Source organism: Eubalaena glacialis, chromosome 7, assembly GCF_028564815.1.
Source record: "Eubalaena glacialis isolate mEubGla1 chromosome 7, mEubGla1.1.hap2.+ XY, whole genome shotgun sequence".
NCBI lineage: Eukaryota > Metazoa > Chordata > Mammalia > Artiodactyla > Balaenidae > Eubalaena > Eubalaena glacialis.
Window position 1 is genome coordinate 111,407,002 of NC_083722.1, and position 21,222 is coordinate 111,428,223.

A 21,222-nucleotide genomic window follows, 5' to 3' on the forward strand; every position below is an offset into this window, starting at 1 on the left:
GCAAAGGACTCTGAGCCTGGGGCCCTGAACCTGGACCTCGGAATCCAGATCTCAGAACAGACAGCCCAGAACCTGGGCCTTGGATGTGGACCCCCAAAGCCACAGCCTAGAGCTTGGAGCTCAGAACCCAGAACTGAGCACTGAGGACGTGGACCCCCGAGTCTAGAACGTGGCTCAGGACCTCCAGCCAGAATCCAGAGCCCAGAACGACCACACTGACAGCGGCCTCCCCTCATTTCTCTATCACTCCCAGTCTTACTTCTTTCCTTCTGCAGACCAGTGTTATTGGAGGAGCCCAGGCCAGGCATCGCGGAGGGTGCTCAGGTCCAGAAGAGCAGGGCAGCGATCGTCTCGTCCCTCTTGCGTCTCCATAGTCATTCATGGGTTGGCGGTAGGTGCTTCCCAAACACCCGTTGAATGAGATCCACTCATTTATCCCACGAATGTTTACTGACCCCATTTGTTCTTGGCATTCGGGTGGGGGATGAAACATACAAAGATCCTTGCCGGGGCGGGGCAGGGGCTGTTTCTGACAAACAGCTGGGGAAGGCGGTGGGGGTGGCGATGCTGCTGAGGGGGACGGGCGGCCTCCGGGAGCAGGGGACGCACACTGGCCCTGGAGGCCCGGCTTCAAGGCCCAGCAAGTCACTGCTGAGCAGCAGACCCAGCCTCAGGGCTCCTGCAGCTTCTGTGCCCACCCCAGCGGCAATGAGTCCCGCGGCCCAGAGTCACTGTGCTGGAAACAGTTTCGATTCTGCGACCTCAGAGCCCCCAGGTAGGGCGGGCGGGAGGCAGGCAGGCCTCTCAGGGCGATGGTGCCCTTCTGGCTCTGCGGGCGGCGCCAGGGTGCCCGGGCTGGGTTGGCCTTTGCTCCATCCGTTTGCACCCAGTGGGGCTGGCGGCCCAGGGCCCTTCCTCCCTTCCTCCTTCCCGGGCTGCTGCTTCCCATGTTCAGTAGGAAGAACCCAACCCCCCGCTGTAATTCTTACAGACCAGCTCTGCCCCCCACCGCCGCAAAGCCCCTCCTGCCTCCTGCTGACCCACTGCTGGGAACAGGGAAGGGAAAAAGTGTTCCAGTCCCCAGGGCCACAGAACGGACCCCGCCCCAGGGGAGCCAGGTTTGGGAGGAACGCCTGCATCCACTTCACCTGGGATGAAGGGAAGACGATGAACCACAGGACTGTCCTGTGCTGACAGCACGGCCGGCACATCAGAAGGCCACTGGGTTTGTTTTGCTTTTAAGCAAAATGACGAAACGATTCCAAACTTTATCTGGAAAAACTAACAAGACCAGCAGAACAAGTCAGAAAATTAGGGAAAATAGAGCGAGGTGCATGTGTGTGTGTGTGTGTGCAACGCTTTCCAGTATTAAACAAGATTCTATGATCACAATTGTTCAAACCTTGTGGTTGTGCTGTCAGAATAAGCATATCAATGGCTCAGGCTCGGGTAAGCCCCGAAAGAGCCCCTATTATTTATAAGATAATGGATGATAAAGGAGGTGCCCTGATCAATGCAGTGTGGAGGGTTATTCAATCCAGTGGCGTTGGAACACCCAGCGGAACAGCACCTCCCTGGGCGAAGACCTGCTCTGAGCTAGGACCAGCAGCCTGATGTTTGACAAATATATGAATGAATTGCAAATGATTTTAAACTAGGAGATTCAGGGGCTTCCCTGGCGGTCCAGTGGTTAGGATTCCAGGCTTTCACTGCCATGGCCCAGGTTCAATCCCTCGTTGGGGAACTGAGATCCCGTAAGCCGCACAGCGCGGCCAAAAAAAAAAAAAAAAAAACTTAGGAAATTCACTTAAAAATAGGCAGAAGATCTGGCCCGGAGGGAACTGTGTGTCTGCAGGGCCATTTCTACATCCCTCCCCTCAGGAAGCCCTGTCTCTGTCTCTACCTGGCCCCTCTTGCCCAGGCCTGTCTGGGTCTCAGGGACACTGGGTTTGAGTTCTGATGTCACATGTATTCTATTCCACATTCCAGATTTCTTAAGGAGTTAGTTTTGAAACTATCCACTGCAACTTACCAGCTGGATCACCCAGGTTGGTTCCCCGACAGATAAAATGGCAAAGGAACACTGCAAACCTCAAGGTTAAGTTTGTCCTTTCTAGGCACCAAAGAGAAAAAAGGAAAAATTGTTGAACACACAAGATGCCAAAGCTTCTGGAGCAGGGAGGGAGTGGTGGGATAATGCCTGGGATCTTGCGTTTGAAATGAGCTCTGAGATCACGATTCCAATTCCGAGACTTGAATGTTGAGTAATCTTCCAAATACCTTTAGCAAGAAGCTCTGACACAGAGATGTTCAGGACATGATTATTTACAAAACGGAGAGATTGGATACAACCTAAATACTCAGAAAAAGGTCGTGATGAGAGTACATTCACAGAAGACCTAAAGCAGGGACTTGAGCAGGTATTTGCACCTCTGTTCACAGCAGCATTGTTCACAGTAGCCAAAAGGTGGAAGCAACCCAAGTGTCCATCAACAGATGAACAGATAAAGAAGATGTGGTCCATCCGTACGATGGAATATTATTCAGCCTTAAAAAGAAAGGAAATTCTGACACCTGCTACAACATGGATGAACCTTAAGGACATTATGCTCAGTGAAACGAGTCAGTGACAAAAAGAGAAATACTGTATGATCCCACTTATTTGAGGTCCCAAGAGCACTGAGATTCATAGAGACAGGGAGAGGGGGAATGGGGAGCTAGTGTTAGATGGGGACAGAGCTTCAGTGCGGGAAGATGAGAAGGTTCTGGACATGATGGTGGTGATGGCTGCACCACAGTGTGAATGTACTTAATGCCACTGAACTGGACACTTAAACATGGTTAAAATAGTAAATTTTACATTACGTGTATTTTACCACAATAAAAAAAGGAAAGAGGTGAGGGAACTACAGGACATCCACTAGAAAGCCTTTAAAATGCCTCCTGAAGGTTACGCTCTTAGAGCCAAGTCACGGGCTACAAGTGTCTAACACGATGACAACAGTCATTGCAGCATCTGGGAGAAGAACTGTCACCAAATGCTAACAAATGGTGACAGCTCTGTGATAGATGATTTCTCCTTCTTCTCCCCATTTTCCAGGTTTTCTGTGATGAGGTTTAATAGCTTTAATGATAAAAAGTAATATTTAAAAATAATCACTGCAAAATGGGAGATAATTTTGCAACTATGCAAACATGCAAAAACTCAAAATACAAAAATGCAGTACATAGTAAAAAGACACACACACACACACACAAGAAAAAGAGAAAACCAGGCAAAGGATACACAGACAGGTCCTTCCTAATAGACGTAAATAAACACTTGATAAACATTTGGACAGGAGCTCAACCTCAGAAAGAATCAAGTACATGCACATTTCGCAAGAAGGTACCACTTTTTACCTCTCCTCTCAGAAAAATGGAAAAGGCCTGCAGATGGTAGAAACAGCCGCTGGCATGTGCCGTATGTGGGAATGCTGATCGAAATTCCAAGCTCTCCTCAGGTGCACTTCACAGAAACACTAGAAATAAAAGCTAAACTGCAGGGTTCTTTGGGGGAAAAAAAAGCAAACTGCAGAACAATATATAACGCATGACTTTTTGTTTTAAAAATGTTTGTGTACATATAGAAAAAAACCCGGGAAGACATATGCCTAATGAATAACAGCAGTTACTTCCGGAAAGTATGAGAGACTGGGGTGGTGAGAGGGTACTTTTCACTTTATAAACTTGGGCTAATATTTTAAGGTGTTATGTGCCACTTTTGTAATGCAGGAAGTAATCATTCACAAAACCTTTTTTCTTTTCTCTGCCTTGTTCCTGGTTGGTCTCTCTCCCTGGGATGTTCTCCCCTTCAGATCTGCCGGGAGAACTTCTCTTCACCTTTCAAAACCCCAGCCAAAGATCCGAGAGGAAGCCTTATCTGAAGTCTCCCTCCCCTCAGCCCCTCAGGGTTCCCCAGTTCCTAACCAATGTCACCGAAGGACAAGGCCTGGCTGTGGGGCAGACAGAGCTGCCTCTCTCTTGCTGTGCAGCCTTGAGCAAGTGGCTTAGCCTCTCTGAATCCTGACTCCTCACCAGTGAAATAAGACCACACTTTGCAGGGTTGTTACAAGGATAATATGTGGAAGGCAAAGGGTCCTCAGTCCTTGGAGAGCCCACCCAACAAGGAGATCGCCTTCTAATGCCATTTCAGCTCAGTGGGCTTCAGACTGAGCCCCGATGCCCGTCTCCACTCCTAGAAGCCCAGGGTGTTTGGGGACCTCCTTGTTCTTCCTTCCCCACAGCACCTAAGGCTGCCAGGGATGGGAGGGCCAAGGGGATGGCCCTGGCTGTTTAGCAGGTGCTTTCAGCATTTCCTCCCATCCTGCCCCCAAGCGGGCAGGGTGCCCTCAGATCATCCTCCTGTACAGCTGGGGACACTGAGGACAGGCAGGGCTGGGGCTCCCACTCCCTGGGATGGCTCCCCCGGCGCGCAGGCTGGAGCGGGGGCGGGGGTCTTCTCCCAGGAGACGGACGTGGTGGACCCAGCCCAGCGGCCTCCTCCTACCACTCCATCTGTCCCCCCAGCCCACACGGCAGGGCTCCCTAGGGGACCCTGGGAAAATGCCGTCCTTATTCCTTCTCCCTGCTCCTCCCCCCAGATTGGGCTGTGCTGACCTGGGGAGAGGGCTGTGATCCAGGTTTCCCAGGCATGGAGGGGACGCTGGGACAGCCCCTCCCCTTCCTCAGAATTTAGGGATGCAGGGGACGTTTCTACACATTCCCTGAGCCCCCTTACACTGCCCAGCCCCACCCTCACCCACAGAGCAGCACGCTGGCCTCTCTGTGACCCCCCGGCCTCCAGCTCATGCTCTGCAATCTGTCTCTTCAGCCATGGGGATCTTTCGTAACCTTTTAATTTCAATTATGAAATATTTCAGATAGTCAAAAATATAGCTAACAATACAACACCCCCCCTCCCTGACCCCGTACTGATTTTCTATTTTGTGTAAGAAATCCCCACAGGGACTTCCCTGATGGCGCAGTGGTTAAGAATCCGCCTGCCAATGCAGGGGACATGGGTCCGAGCCCTGGTCCGGGAAGACCCCACATGCCGCAGAGCAACCAAGCCTGTGCGCCACAACTACTGAGCCTGCATGCCACAACTACTGAGCCCACGTGCCACAACTTCTGAAGCCTGCACGCCTAGAGCCCGTGCTCCGCAGCAAGAGAAGCCACTGCAATGAGAAACCCGAGCACGCAACAAAGAGTAGCCGCAACTAGAGAAAAGCCACGTAGCAGCGAGGACCCAATGCAGCGAAAAATGAATAAATACATAAATACATGAATACATAAATAAATAAATAAATAAATATATATATATAAATATAAATAAAAGAAAAAAGAAATCCCAACAAACTCAGAAGCTTAGAAGCACACGTTTCTGTCTCACGGTCTGTGGGTCAGGAGCCCAGGCGCGGTGTAGCTTATGGTCCCACACGGCTGCAAGCAAGATGTAGACCAGGGCTGGGTTCTCATCAGAGGCTGGACCAGGGAAACACTGATCGGCTGTCAGACTCCCTCTGGTTTCGGCAGAACCGATTTCCTTGCAGCTGTAAGATTCTCGGCAGCTTCCTCCTTCAAAGCCAGCCAGAGAAAAGACTCTGCGAGAGGGACCAACATGACAGTTTATGCAATGTCCTACAGTCCCGGAATGACACCAGGCCCCGCTTCTCCCGGGGAAGGGGGTGGGGTAAGCCTAGAACTGGAACTACTGAGTCAAGGGACTCAGCACCCTCCCACTGACAGGACAAGGCCAAGAATTTCCAAACGTCTTGTCCCAATTAACATTCCCACCAGCAGGTTTTGGGAATTTCGCATCCTCACCACCACTTGGTCATGTCAGCCTTTTACATTTTTACCAGTTTGTTGGATATGAAACAGTCTCGTGTGGAGAGATCTTTCTGGAACATGCAACTGATCATGTCCCTCCCCCTCCCCCCACTTCAAATCTTCCCAAGGGCTCCCCAGCCCGGGACACATCCAAGCTCTTGGGCCTGGCATCTGAGCCTCTGCGCCTCTGCAGCCCCCGTCCCCTCAGGCTGAGGCAACCCCTCGATGTTTCGAGGTTCTGACTTTATTAATTTATTAGGAAATAAACAGCCAAACAGGTCACCCTTATGTTTTAAATGTTCACGTGAAAGAAATGAATGCCTTTGGCACACAAAAAGTAGAAATGCAGTATAACTGCACATCAAATGATGATTCTGGGGTGTAGCCCAGGGTTCTCGGCCTTGCTCTGGTGACACCTGGCCTGTCGTGTGACTGCAGGAGTTTGGCAGCGTCCCTGGCCTCGCCCCACAAGATGCCACGAGCACCCCCTCCAAGTCATGACAATTAAAAATGCCTCCAGGGCTTCCCTGGTGGCGCAGTGGTTAAGAACCCGCCTGCCAATGCAGGGGACACGGGTTCGAGCCCTGGTCCGGGAAGATCCCACATACTGCAGAGCAACTAAGCCTGTGCGCCACAACTACTGAGCCCACGTGCCACAACTACTGAGCCTGCACGCCTAGAGCCCGTGCTCCGCAACAAGAGAAGCCACCGCAATGAGAAGCCCGCACACCGCGATGAAGAGTAGCCCCCGCTCGCCACAACCAGAGAAAAGCCCAGGTGCAGCAACGAAGACCCAACGTAGCCAAATAAATAAATAAATAATAAATAAATAAAATTAAATAATAAAATAAATTTATTAAAAAAAAAGTGCCTCCAGTCATTGCAAATGTCCCCTGGGGAGGGAGCACCGTCCCCGTTGGCACCAGCGGTTTAGAAAAAGATGAACTCCTAGTGCACCGAGGACGGTGCAGACTGAGAACGCAGACGTGTTTACAGTTGCACGATGAACACCTTCCCACCTGGAAATGTTATGTTCTCCATGACTGAGCGCTTTGCATCATTTGGAAAGACATCCGGTGTCTAAATCCAGGGCCCTTCATGTGTGTGAGGCTGAGACCAGAGGCCAATGCCGCCGCCCCTCACACCACCCCCAGACCCTGCTGGAATGAACCCCTTCAGGCCCTGCCCAGGTGTCACCCCACCCCCCCCACCCCCCGCCTTCCCAAATGCTCCAGACGGGCGTCGCCTCTCCCTCCAAAGCTTGTTGTGTGTCTCATTCTCTCTCCCACAGCCTGGGGCGGGGGCTCCCTGTGTGGGGTGGGCGAAAGGGAGGTGACTCAGCTGAATTCAGCACCTTTGGGGACACCGTGCCCCGATCTGCAGCCACGGCAGGGCTGCAGGCCTCGTGGGGGGCTTGTGTGTGCTTGTGCGCACGTGCATATGCGTGTTTGTGCGTACAGGCGTGCACTGACGCGTGGGGCCTAGGTCTGAGCACGTGTGCAGAGGGTGCTGCCCTGTTGACCGCCCCACCTGAAAGAGAAGCCCTCTTTCTGCTTCTTCCTCATGGCACCTCTCACTGCCTGACGTTAGATGAAACCTTCACTTGGCATCCGTTTCTTGTATCTTCCCACTAGAGTCAGCTCCGTAAGGGCAAGGCTCCATCTAGTGTGTTCACTGGCATATACACCTGCAGCACCTAGAAGAGTGCCTGGACCACAGCACAGGTGTGATAGGAGCACAAGAACATGTGGGGTGGGGGGGTGGGTGAGTGGGTGGAAGAGTGAGTGGGTGGGTGGACGGATGATGGTATGAGTGTGTGCATATGTGTGTAGGCCTTAACTCTGAAAGATGCTTCAGGCTTCTTTGTTCTGTACTTTTTCTAGGAAGACCTAGGAAGCCCCGCAACTCAGAAGCTGCAGAGGCCCGTGGGTGTTGGGGGAGCCCCTGGGGGTTGAATTCTCCTGGATGCTTAGGACCAGCTGTTGGAATTGGGATTAGAGCCCTCCCCAGGGCTGTTCCCAGCAGTGTTGGGCTGGGGTCTATGGCACTGCTGGCGGGGAGGTGAGAGCTGCTGCCCTGCAGGCTGGCACACTTTGGAACTTGCCGGGGGGTGTGGGTGGTCCCACAAATGATGGCTTCTCTCAGGCAGTAAACGCCCATTTGAGGCTAAATATGAGCCTCCAGAGACCATGTGGCCCACCCGCAGCGGGTGTTACCTGGGTGGGGATTGAGGGTAAGGATGCAGGGGACCCGGTGGGCACCTGTCCACTGGCTGGGGGTGTTGGGCTGGAAGTTTTCCTGGAGGTCCTGGGGAGGGAAGGCAGGTCTGAGCCATGTCTGTGTTGGGACCTGAGGTGAGATCGTCCTGTTGCATTTGGAGGACACAGGCTGCCCACCACTCCCCTCGCCTGTCTGGCGACCCCACCACCTGCCCAGTTCCCATCAGCCCACTAGCTTATATGTTCCTCTACCCTTTGCCCGTTCTTCCTCGGACCGTCTGTCCTCCCTTCACTCATCTGTCAGTCTGTCCTTCCATCCATCCGTCTACCCACCCCCCCGCCCCCCGTTATCCACACTGCTGTAGTTAATTTACACTAGCAAGCTCTTCCTCTGTTCTAAGCTGTCCTCACAGCAACCCTATGAGGAAAATACTCTGATTACCCCCATTTTACAGATGAGATGAGGAGACCGAGGCAGAGAGCTGAAGTGACTTCCCCAAGAACACAGAGCTAGTAAATGGCCGTGCTGCCTGAACTGACAGGCCGAGCGCTCAACCTCCCAGTCTGCCGGTCTGTCCATCCACCCTCCCTTGTAGCTGTCTATCACTCACCGTTCCCCGTCCATCCAGCGGCCCATCCATCGCTGTCACCCATCCATCCTGAAGGTAATGCAGTTAGAGAACCAGGGGCCCTGAGGGGAGAGAAGGCCTGAACTGCCCATCTGGCTGGGCTGGGGCTGTTTGGGGGGTGGGGTGGGCTGCCCCAGGCTGGGCAGGGCTGCGCAGGGCTGGGGGGAATTAGCCGAGTGACTGCCAGGATCATCTAATTAGGAACGCTAGTGATAAGCAGATAGGATCGGGGGTGATTAGAATCCTTTTAAAAAGCCACTCCATTAATTACAGAGACAGAGAGGGGCCTCTGGCTGCTCAGAATACCAAGTGGCTGCCTAATCGGCTGCCATCAGCTCACCCCGGGGAGAGTTCCTGGGACCACTGTGTGACCTTGGGTGTGCCCTGCCCTCTCTGGGCCTCCCCGTGCATCAGCTCAGGCTCTGCCTACCACCCCCTGCTCACCCAGGGTCCTCTTTCTCTTCCCAGGCCGTGGCTTCAGGGTGGGCCAGGGAGGCTAGGCTGGCTGCCCAGAGGGGAGGAGCCCCCCCCGCCCCCCCACGGCAAATGAGGGCAGAGAGGCTCAGAAAGCAAAAGTGATGGACAGCCAGCGGGTCAAGAGCGGGCGGGCCTGAGCGAAGGTCGCTTCAGCTCAGCCCTGTTCCTCTGGGCGGGCCCTGAGGAGGGACCCCAGAGGCCCCTGCCACTCCCACCGGTCTCTGTGAACACTTTCGCTGTAGGGCCTCAGAGGACACTAGTCCAAACGCCTTGCAGAAGGGGAAGTCACCTCGGCATGCAGCCCCCAAATTCCACACCGTCCTTTACGGGGCGCTTACCTTCCCCTCGGTAATGGGGAGGCTCTCCATCCTCGGGGCCCCGCGGCAGTGAGGAGCTGGGGTCTGCCCTTCCCCGGCAGTCCTACTGAGTGGCCTGCTCTCTGAGCTCTGGTGGCCCCCCAGCCCGCCTCCATCCCAGCTGCCTCCTGCTGCCCACCCGAGAGGCCGCAGGCTGAGCACAGGACCTGGGGGCAGAGCAGGGCAGGGAACCTGCTGAGGGGCTCCGGAAGCATCGGCGGGGCGGCCAGAGGAAGTTCCTCTGCGGGAGGCCAGTGGAGGCCAGCATGAGCCTCAGGCAGGGTGGGGAGAGGGAGCACGGGTCGGGGGGAAGCCTCTGTAGGATGCTTGGGCACCTCAACACCCTGGATCCCGTGTCTCAGCTTGTTGTAACCACCTACACACTGTCCTGATGACATTGTTATGAGGCCCCAGGCTTGTCACCAATATCACATCCCCCCATTATTACCATCACTGCAGCATCCAGCATCCCTGCCTCCACCCTCATCCCCCCACAGTTACCTTCATCCCCACCATCATCACTGCCATCACCACCACCACGACAGTCCCCACCTGAACCAGCATCACCATCACATCACTATCGTCACACCACCACTTCCATCACCACCACCACCACATCCCACCTCCAACATCACCTCCAACACCTCAACCAGTATCACTGTTATCGTGGCCACCATTATGCCCATCGTTACCAGCATCATTGCCATCACCACCACTTCCATCCGCACTGCCACCATCCCACCTCTGACATCACCTCCATCACCACCTCCTTCCCCACCACCACCGTCACCATCACCGCTACCTGCTTCATTCTATCACTGTCATCACCATCACACCGCCGTCTCCACCACAGCCAGTGTCTGTATTACCATGACCACCGACGCGCTCATGCTTTCCATCACTACCATCACCGCCGCCAACTTAACCTCAACAAATGTCCCAGTTACCACGACCACCATTACATCATGACCAAACCATTATCATCATCACCACCACGGGCATCACCCCCGTTTCCACGGCAACCACCTTCCTCATCACCGCCACCATCATCTCCTCTATCACCACCACCACCACCCCCTCCAACACCACGCTGACATCACACCACCACCACTGCCTGCGTCGTCACCATCGTCACCATGCCCACCTTCACCACTACCACCAACTTCATCTGAGCCACTGTCACCATGACCATGTGTACACAGTTATTGACTATGTAACAGGTATAAGGACATTTAACACAAGTTTCCACAACCACTGGGTGACCTGGGGGCATAAAGATCAGGGAAGCAAATCGTCACTGATGGTCTCAGTCTGCGGCTCCAAAGTGGTGGTTCTCAAGAGCTTGCCTGGAAGCTGTTAGAATCTCATGCTATTCTAGGAGCTCCCTAGAGCTGCAGCCCTGAAGCAGGGGTTCTCAGAGGGTCACCTAGAAGGTGCTGCAAACCTGTGGGCTGTCATCTGCCTGCAACTGCCTCTTTCTTTTCCACTTTCCAAATCTCATGTCTCTGCAGACTCTAAGCCGGAGCCACATGGGTAAGGGGTTCTCCAGGGTGTGGAGGAGACCACAGCAGAGGGCGGTGGTGATTCTGAGTTAGCAACAATCGAGAACGCCACGTCTGCGGTGCTGTCACCACCACCCTCAGCACTCTTGCTCTGGCACGGCGTCACTCCTGCCCCGTGTCATTCCCACCAACACCAGCACCCCAACCGTCCCCCCACCGCTAACCGTCACCACCATCACCACTCCCACCAGGGCCACCGCTGCCACCACCCCGCACTCACCCGCAGCGTACCGTAGCTGCCCATTCTCTCTTCCCTCTAAGAGGACTGTGCCTCTCTGGGTGTTGTCCGGGAGGTGCAGAACCTTCTTGAAGGAGTGCCATCCCCATTCCATTGACACTGGCCTTGACCACGTGATGTAAGGCAGAGCAACATTCGTTACATCCCAAGAGAAGTTCTAAGAGGCATCCCACGCGTCTACCAGCTCTTACAGGCAGCCTCGCCGCCACGAGAGCTGCTCCCGAAGCCTGGGATCCAGGAGGGGAAGACGCGCCTTGGAGCCCTGGAGCCGCCCCAGCGGTGCTGACAAGTAAAGTGGGCGAGAACTAAGTGTCGGTCCCAAGCCTCTGAGCTGTGGCAGTGGTCCCGACCACCACCACCACTGCCAAGCACAACAAGAGCTGCCCTAGCAGCCATTTCCATCCCCTCCCGTCACCTCCGCCATCTCTGTCGACAGCACCTCTACACTCTCCGGTCCCTTAGTTACGTCGCCTCCTCTGTGGTCATAACCACCACCTCCACGAGTGGCTGTCTCCGCCGCAAGCATGGCTACGGTCCCCACCAACGTCCTCACCACCAGGGTCGCCACCACCTCCACCAGCACCACCGCAGGTACCATCCTGCCGTCACCACGGCTCCACATGCCCCCTTTGCCCCCATCACCCCTGCTGCCGTACCGACGCCTCACCAGTCGCCACGTACTCCCCACCTTGTCACTCTCCCCTAGGTCGCCACAGTCAACCAGAGCACCACTCCCGTGGAGAATTGCGTGTGTGGTCATCTTTCCTCAGCACTAGTGGACCAGCCTGGCGAGAACAGGTTCTAGCTATAGTGAGAGAAACATAGTTACAAACGCACATAACTATTTCCACCTGCAGCCACGCCCAGTGGAGTTACTCTGCCATTCGTTTCCTCTACCAAGCGATGTGTGAGGTGTGTCAGCACGCGTGGGTGGATGGATTGGGGACGGAGGGCAATTCGTGCTTTTGGCCAGGGGTGTGCGGGTGACAGCATTTGTCATCTAGGGCAAAGCGTCTCCAGAGTCTGCTTTCATACCTCCCAGCATCTGGGGTTGGTTAGAACACGCTGTCCCCTGCTAGGTGCCTGGAGCCCAGCAGCCATGAGTATTGACGGAAAAGAAAAAGAGGGAGAATAACAGAAATGGATGAAGAATAGAAAAAGGAGGAAGGGAGGGAGGAGGGGGAGAAGGGAGAGGAAAGCTATCTCAGTTAAGACTCGGTGGGCCAAACAGCTAAGTGCCTCACCGGGCAGCGTGTTTTCCATCTCACCTGGAGGGGATGAGGTGAAAGGAGGAACAGGTGTTAATCAGGCTTGTTAATTGCTGTTTCTAAATATGCTCCAACAACAGAACAAGAATTAAAGACACAGGAACACCTGGGTACAGCTGGTTACCTCACACACGTTACTAGTTTTCTAGGGCTGCCACAGCAAACTGCCACAAACTGGGCCACTTGAAACAACAGAAATCCATCCCTGCACAGTTCTGGAGGCCGGGAGCCCCCGGTCAAGGTGCCATCAGGGCCGCACTCCCTCCGGAGGCCCCGGGGGAGGCCCTGCTCCCCCAGTGTCGGGTGGGGGGGCGGCTTCTGCGTTCCCTGCGCTGCTTACCCCCAGTCTCTGCCTCCCTCTTCATGCCCCCGCCCCCAGTGCGTCTGTCTCTTCTAAGGACTACTTGTCATTGGATCTAGGACCCACCCAGATAATCCAGGGCAATCTCATCTCGAGATCCCTACTTTAATTGTATCAGTAGAGATCATTTTTCCTAATAAGAGCACATTCACAAGTTCTATGATTTGGGTCTGTCTTCTGGGGCCACCACTATACTCATTACCAACGCCGCCTATTTTTCTCACCAGGCTTGAGTGGAATGCCTCTTCCAATGTGCTGCCCACCTTGGCCTCAGACAGCCCTGGGTTTGCATCTCCCTCTCTCTCACTGACTTGCTGTGTGACCTTGAGTCTGATGCCGCATGTCTCTGAGCCTCATTCATTCAACAAATGTGTACTGATTGCCAAGCACTGTCCCAGACACTGAGGAACACCCCTGCCTCTGTGGGGCTCATCTCAGAGGATCTGACGGGAGCACGGGGCGCAAGCAGAATGAACTGCGGCCCCGACCCCACCCCGCCCGGTCCCCCACCTCGGGCCCCTCACTCCACGCCAACCACCCAGCCGTTGGGCTAAGTGGACACACCCCAGGAGCCCTCACTCCCCTCCCTGACCCCTGGCCCGTGGCCCACCTCGCCCGGCTCCTGTGGCTGGTCCTGCCTCTGCCCCCGGGGCTCAGCCGGCAGCCCCAGCGGCCGGAGCTCCGCGTCTGGGCCGCCAAGGCTCGGCCTCCTATGCAGGCCCGGCGTCCAGAGCTGGGATCTGCCCCGCCCAGGGCTGATGTCACAAAGGGCCAGCCAGCTCTGCCTCTGCGGGGCCTGGTGGCCGGGCCCCAGCGGCAGTGCCCTCCCCTCCCCCTGCCCCTCTAGCGGAGGTGCTGGTACTATGAAAGGGTAACCCGCCCCGGAGCCAGCAGACTCCAGCCAGGTCCCCGCCGCCGCCTGCGCCCACCGGCCACCCGGGCCCCAGGCCCGCGTCTCCTCACCGCCCCGGCCCTCGGCATGGCTCACTACTACGAAGTGCTGGGGCTGCAGGCTAGCGCCTCCCCGGAGGACATCAAGAAGGCCTACCGCAAGCTGGCCTTGCGCTGGCACCCCGACAAGAACCCTGACAACCAGGAGGAGGCCGAGAAGAAGTTCAAGCAGGTGTCCGAGGCCTACGAGGTCCTGTCCGACTCCAAGAAGCGCGTGGTGTACGACCGCGCAGGCCGCGACAGCTGGCGGGCCGGCGGGGCCAGCACCCCCTACAGCAGCCCCTTCGACAGCGGCTACACCTTCCGCAACCCCAAAGACATCTTCCGCGAGTTCTTCGGAGGCCTGGACCCCTTCTCCTTCGACTTCTGGGACACCCCGTTCGGCAGCGAGCACGCGAGCCGGGGCCACGGGCTGCGCGGCGCCCTCTCGGCCAGCTTCGGCGAGTTCCCGGCCTTCGTGGAGGCTTTCTCAGCCTTCGACACCCTGGGCCGCGGCGGGGGCAGCGCCAGCCGTGCCACCTTCTCGTCCGCATCCTTCGCCGGCTCTGGTTCGGGCAGCTTGGGCTTCAAGTCGGTGATGTCGTCCACCAAGATGGTCAACGGACACAAGATCACCACCAAGCGCATCGTGGAGAACGGGCAGGAGCGCGTGGAGGTGGAGGAGGACGGGCAGCTCAAGTCGGTGACCATCAATGGCAAGGAGCAGCTCAAACGCATGGACAGCAAGTAGGCGCCGCCCACTGCCTGTGCCCACCGCCCGGGCGATGCTTAATAAACGTGCCCAGTGAGTTCACGGAGACAGCTGCCCGCTTGGTGGGGGCGGGCAGCCTGGGCGCACCCGCGAGGCCCGGGGACGTGCCCAGAGCCTGGCGCAGGCTGATTTCGCGAGGACGCCCGTCAGGCTCTGGGGTTAGGAGCTCCCTGCGCCTGCGCCTGCGCCTGCGTCTGCGTCCTCGCCTGCGTCCGCGCCTGCGTCCTCGGGTCGTGAGCGTCCTGACCAGCGCCTGGCCCGCCCAGCCCGCGGCTCCACGCCCACCAGCCAGGGAGGGTGCTCCGCTTACCGCCACGCCTGGCTTTAGCCCTTCAGGGGCTCCCGCGGCTCTGAGCATAGACCTCAGGCTTCGTCCTCACCACCAGGCGCCGGGGGCCTGGCCACTGCCCACCTCCCGGACCCTCACCCCCTGAGCCCGGCCACACCGGCCTCCCCTCCGGTCCTCCCCGGCACCAAATGCCTTGTGGCTTCTGGGCCTTTGCACGGCCGTGCTCCCCGGTGAAGGCCTCACGTCTCCCTTCCCAAGGAGGCCTTCCCAGAACCACCAGCTCTGCTTTCTCACGGCCCCTCCCTGCGTCTCCCGGCCCTTCCGCCTTGTCTGTGTGACTACCTGAGAGCCGTGTGCCTCCTCAGCCCTAAATGCAGGTCTCGGGAGCAGGGCCTGTGCCCGCCTCGTTCTTTGCTGTGTCCCCAGAGTCTAGAGCAGTGCCTGGCAGTGAGGGGCAGGGCACCGATTTGTTGGAGGAAAAGAATGCTCTTGAGTGTGGTGTGCATGTGTGTGTGTGTTGTGTGTATATGTGTGTGAAGCATCGGCATGCTGGCAAGTCCCTGTTCCTTGGGGGCTGGAGTGGAGGCAGAAAAGGAGGTGATTCCAGGTTTCGGGGTTCCAGGCTGATTAGTCACGGCGTCCCTGGTTCCCAGGAAGAAAGGAGTGTGGGCCTGGCCAGGAAAGGTGCAGGGAATGCCACCTGGGCTGGCACATACTCTGACTTTGTTCACCTATGCATCTCAGCTCCGAGCCCAGTGTAGTAGGTGTCTAATAAATGATGTGACGTGAAAGAAGGTGGAAGCACACTGTTCCAGGGAATAGCAGGAACCTGGGGACATGCTCAGAGGACAAAGCCTGGGAGCTCACGATGGGAGGAGACGCTGGGAGGCCGTGAACCTCGCGGGGAGGGTGTGGCCTGGTCACAGACAGACCCGGGGAGGCGGTCATCCCCATTTCCAGATGCAGGGCTGGATGAGGAGCAGCCATGGTGGGGGCCGAAAGCCTAGAGGTGGGCCTGGGTGCTGTTCTCCAACGGAAGCCTCCACAGGAAGCCAAGGGGCATCTCTCTAAGATCTCTAGGGGTTTGCAAGGCCACGTGGGTGCTGCAGGTGCCCTGGCCAGGAGGACACAGCAGACGACCTGCCGCACCTCCAGGCTCAGGCCCCCTGGGTCCGGCCTCCCGGAGCCCCTGGGACAGGCCAGCAGCTGGAAGTCCCCTAACCGTGTTACAAGGGGGGGCGGGAGAGCCCCGTGGCGTACAGAAGGTGGAGCCCCAGCTCCCAGTCCTGCGGTGGGACTAACTTCATCAAAGCCCCCACTACAGCATTAACCACCTGACCTCTGCCCCTGCCGACCTGCTAATTTCACCAATTACTGGCCAAGCACGGCTGCGTCAAGTGGGCCTGCTTAGCCCCGACAGCTGCTGGGCAAATCCAATTATGGTCCAGCAGCCCGGGCGGTCGCACGGTTCCGGGGCTGGTGTGCAGCAGAGATCTGGGTGCTTGCAAGGCATGGGTGTTCATGGACACCCCAAGGACCCCAGGACCGGGCTCACCTTCGGCCCCTGCCCCTTCGCCGAGCTTCGCACCTGAAGGCGGTGTCTTCCCCCCGAGGCACAGGCCGATCATGGCATTCCCCTGCTCCGGTCCCCTGTGTCGACCGAGCATGGCAGCTGCCGGGCCCGGCTAAGTGGGTGACAGGTCCCTCTCTGCATCCTTGTCTCAACCCTTAGCCCCATTTGACAGATGAAGAAACTGAAGCCCAGACAGTTGAGGTGCAGCTAGGGGCACACACCCCAGATGAAGTTCTGCTTCCTAGCTGGCATCCGAGGCCCCTGCCATCCTTCCGGCCCCACACCTCGCCCACCCCACCGGCACGGCCCGCACCAGACTCTTAGCGGCCGTTTCCTAGGCATGCTGTTCCCCCTGCCCGGGCTACCCTTCCCATCTCCTTTTGGCCTGTTAAATTCATCCTTGGAGGCCCCGCCCCGGGTCAGCACCTTGGGGAGGCCTCAGCAAGCTGCCCTGGGGCAGGACATTCTGGCCAAAGAACTTCACGGAGGCCCTTCTGGGCCTGGCTGTGTGCGGGCGCTGGGGCTGTGGCAGTGAGGAAGCCAGGGTGCCGCCCAGAGCCCTGACAATCCAGAACGAACGCCCTGGCTTGGGACTGGCTGCTCGGGTCCAGCTCAGGCCCACTTCCCGAGCAGGAGGGCCCTAAGGATGGGGCTGCATTGAGGCCCCTGTGCCACCGGCCCAGCCCCAGAACGGACCCTGCTCATGAGGGGCGAGGCCCCACCTTCCGAATGTAGGTCCCCACCTCCACTGCTGCCACCGGCTCCTCGGCTGGTCATCGCTCACCTGGACAGTGCACCAGCCTCCCCCCTTCCCCTCCTTCATCCTGTTCTCACCCCAGCAGCCACAAGGATCTTGTGAAAACCTGAGTTTTGTGAGACACTCAAAGGGAAAGCCAACTCCTCCCAGTGGCCCATGAGGCCCCCAAAACCTCCCCAGCTTCCCTGACACTCACTCTGCCCCAGCCCCACGGGCCTCCTCCCTGTCCTGCATACACACTGGGAACACTTCTGCCTCAGGACCTTTGCACTGGCCGGGCCGCTGCCTGGAACCCTCCTCCCAGATCTTCCTCCCACAGTCCCCTCTCTCCCTGCCTCCCTTGGGTCTCTGCCCATCTCCCCACCCTCGCCTCACTGTGCTGTGGCGCCCCTCCGCCACTCCTCCTTCCCAAAGTGGGACTTTTGCACAGACTGACCGGTTCCTGAAACACCCCTCTCCGCCCAGGCCCACACACTCCTGCCACCAAATCCTCAGGCAGACCCCTCACTACCTCTTCCCCCCACCACTCCTGGGTCCCCACATCCCTCCAGGGCCCCTGACTGTCTGAAGGGACCCAAATCCTGTGGCCTCTCCATCGCCAGGTGGACACGATGGCATCCCAGCACGTCCCTCGGGCACGAGGATTCAGTGACACTGGAGCCTTTTATGAACGAGGGCAGCAAAGCTCTGGGGAGGGGTGTGCCGTGGCTCACAGAGCAGGTCTGTAGCCTCCAACCGTGCATGGTCTGAGTGGCTGCCTGCGACCCCGAGGCTTGGCCAGGGGTTTCCACCAGGGATCCGGCTTCTCCATGGATGGGGGCAGGCAATGTTCTCAGCCCTACTGAGCCCTCTCCAGGGCTTCTCCTGAACACTCTCCCCAGAGACTTGCACCGACCCCCAAAACAGGGATGGCTATTTGCCCCCATTTTACAGATGGGGAAACTGAGGCTCGGAGGCTTACAGACTTGGACAAGGTCACGCAGCTGCACTGGAAGCCCGTCTGCCCTACTCCTCCTCTCCCCCTGCGCCGGGGCCTGGGGTGGGGTGGGTGGGGCCCAGGCAGCCTCCTGCCTGCCCCCGCCTCCCCTGGCCAGTCGATGTTATCGCAGCTGATTTAATTTCAAAGACGGATTGAGCTGTGGCGGGAGGGAGAGCAGCTAATCGCAGCCGCCATCTGCCCCGTTGTCATGGGGATGGGCTCCCAGCAATAGTGCAGGGGCTGGACCCAGATAAGGGCACTGGAGTGGGCTGGAGGGGACTGCGGTGGGCGGGGCGGGGATGGGCAGGAAGATGGGGGGCAAGGAGAGACCCAGAGACCCAAGAGTGGAAGAGGCACAGAGCCACGAGGCAGACAGTTCGAGGGTGCCGAGGTGAGGAGAGATGGGGAGGTACCAGGGGGCAGCTGCGGAACTGATGCTGAGCACGGGGTGGGGGGGCAAGGCTGGTGTGGGCGACAACGGGCGACGGAGGCGCCTTGCCCCCATTGCCCCTTCCAGAGCCCCGCTGTGGCCTCCACTGCAGCGCTCCCCCAAGGCAGGGCCCGGGGCATGTTCAGACCTCCCCAGTCCGCCCCCTTTGCCACAAAAGGGCCGAAGACCCCAGGGTCCCTCCCTGGCCAGGCAAGGTCCCAAGCTCAGCGCAGAGTTGGGAACCAGCCGTTTCCACCAAGCAGCTGCCAGCGCCGTTGGTCTGGCCTTTAAGACAATCACATCATCGAAACTTGCCAAGTCAACAATGGCCTCCTCTGGAGGCCGGAGCGGGTGCTGAGCACTTACTGCGCACTTTGCCCATCGCACAGCACCCGCACCTCCCAACGGCCCTTCCCTTTTGCAGCATGGGAACTTGCAAAGAGATCCCACTGTAGCTTAGTCAACAAATACTGACCCACCTCCCCTGGGTTCCAGGCCTTGGAAGGCGCAGGGACAAGACGCCTGGGCTCTGCTGCCTGCCCCGATGCCCCAACCGTCCTGGCTGAGGGCCGGCCTGCCTTAGATCCAAGGCCCCCCGGCGCCCCATCATGGCCGAGGCCCAGCACGTCCCACCCTTGGTCTCTGCACCTTCCCAGGTGCTGCCCCTTCCCTGGGAACTCATCCCTGCCTGATGGGGGAGGGAGCCCCGGCCCTCAGCCACCTGCATGGGCCCCACTGCCCTCCCCATGCTGTCTGCCTCTGCCTCAGGACTTCAGACCTGCCCACCCACTGGGTGCTGGATGCCTCCGGCGGCCCCCAGGCATCTTGCAAGGACCCGGAGAGCTCCGTGCGGCCTGGGAGGCATGGGAGCTGGGCAGCGCTGGGCCGGGGCCGCCCTGCCTGCCAACCACACTGCACTGTCACAGCCCCCAAAGCAGGAACCTGGCACTGCCAGCCACTTGGGTCCCCAGGCACCGTGGTTATGCCTGCGGTCACCCAAGCAGCCGGTCAGGAAACCCCTGGGGTCCTGGGGTTCTGGGATGGCAGCAAGGGTATGTACAAGCCATCTCCTTCTACAGACGCTTGGTCCACCCTGAGCCATCCCAAACCCGCGACATACCTGCACGGGCATCCCCACCACCACACCTCTGGCCGCGCAGCTCCCACGCCAGCGCGTCCTTCCAACTCTTCACCGTCAAGGCCAAGCGGAGCCGTCTTCCTGTGGCCCCGTTTCTCCTTCCTTTGGGACCCCGGGAATCAGCTTCTTGCCGCTCGCAGGTTCCTGAGCATCTTTTGCCCGGCATTCGAGATGCCAGCTCCCTGAGGGCAGGGCGCGGGCGGTGACCGCTGGGTGGAGAAATCTATTCCTGCGGCTCCAGGACGGGGTAGAACAGGCCGGGCCGGGCCCCTTCCCCACTCTGCTGGGTCCCGGGTTGCCCTCCCCACCCAAGAGGTCCCAGAGCCTGGGCCTTCGACTGAGTCCCTTTAGGAAAGCAGAGCAAGGGTGTTAATTGCAAGAGACTGGTTCCCATACTTGTTTTAAATTGATATTTAATTAAAAAGTTAATTATTAATTAGGCTTATCGATTGCCTGCCAGTGGCCGGCTGGGAGAGGCTGGCTTGCAGAAACATCCACCCTGAGTGCGTCTGCGTTTCTCTGTGAGCCCGGTCAGTGGCACCGTCTCTGTTCGCGTTAGCTCAGCCACAAATTTTGCTGCTGGATCTCCTCCCAGCAGGCCCGGCTGGTTCAGGAGGGTGGGTGCTGCCCAGACCTAGGACTATAGCCTGGCACTGCCTCCCCATCTTACTTCTGCCCTGGGCTGCATCCTGGACGGCCCACGGATGCTGGTCACTCCTCGTGCCGAACGTGGACTCGGCATCTTCCTCCCCAGGTCTGACCCCCATCCCGGGCCCCTTCTCAGGGGTGGTCCCTCTGGCCAGCCGGTTGCCCACCCAGGGTGCGGGGAATCACCCAGAACTCCTCCCTCTCAGACTCTGCGTCCTGTGGATTCTTCCCCTCTGTGCCCTCTGCCCTGCCCTGGGCTCAGCCCTCACAAGCCCCCTCTCCCGGGAGGAGGTGAGGAAGGTCTGGGGCGAGTGTCCCCTGCAGGGAACTTAGCAAGTGCCCAGGCCCTGAGGCAGCGGCCTCTGCTGAAGGGAGTGGGAAGGAGCTGTGGACAGGCCTGGGTCATCTCCGAGGTCTCTGTCCGCTCTCTGAGATGGGACAACTGAGCGGGAGGAAATCAAGAACTCAGCTGGGGCCTGTTGAGTGTGACACGCACGACAGTCAGCCGTGAGCTCCGGTTCAGGAGAAAGGTCAGGACCAGCGGTGAGAAATCAAGATGAATCAGCACATGCAATGGCATTTAAAGGCCTGAGAATGGACGAGATCAGCCAGGTGTCAGCAGAGATGGAGGACGATCCAAGGACACTCAGAAGCCAGAGAGGAGGAGGAACTGGCAAGGAGAGTGGGGCGGCGTGGGCCCCGTCTCAGCTCACCCCCTTCAC

General features: G+C 58.0%; 1 protein-coding gene across 1 annotated transcript; it reads left to right on the top strand.

Moving 5' to 3' along the window:
* Positions 1 to 13,963: 13,963 nt before the first annotated feature.
* On the top strand, positions 13,964 to 14,665 carry DNAJB8 (DnaJ heat shock protein family (Hsp40) member B8). Its single transcript, XM_061195622.1, has one exon. The coding sequence runs from the start codon at positions 13,964 to 13,966 to the stop codon at positions 14,663 to 14,665; it is 702 nt and encodes a 233-aa protein (XP_061051605.1).
* The last annotated feature ends 6,557 nt before the right edge of the window (positions 14,666 to 21,222 follow it).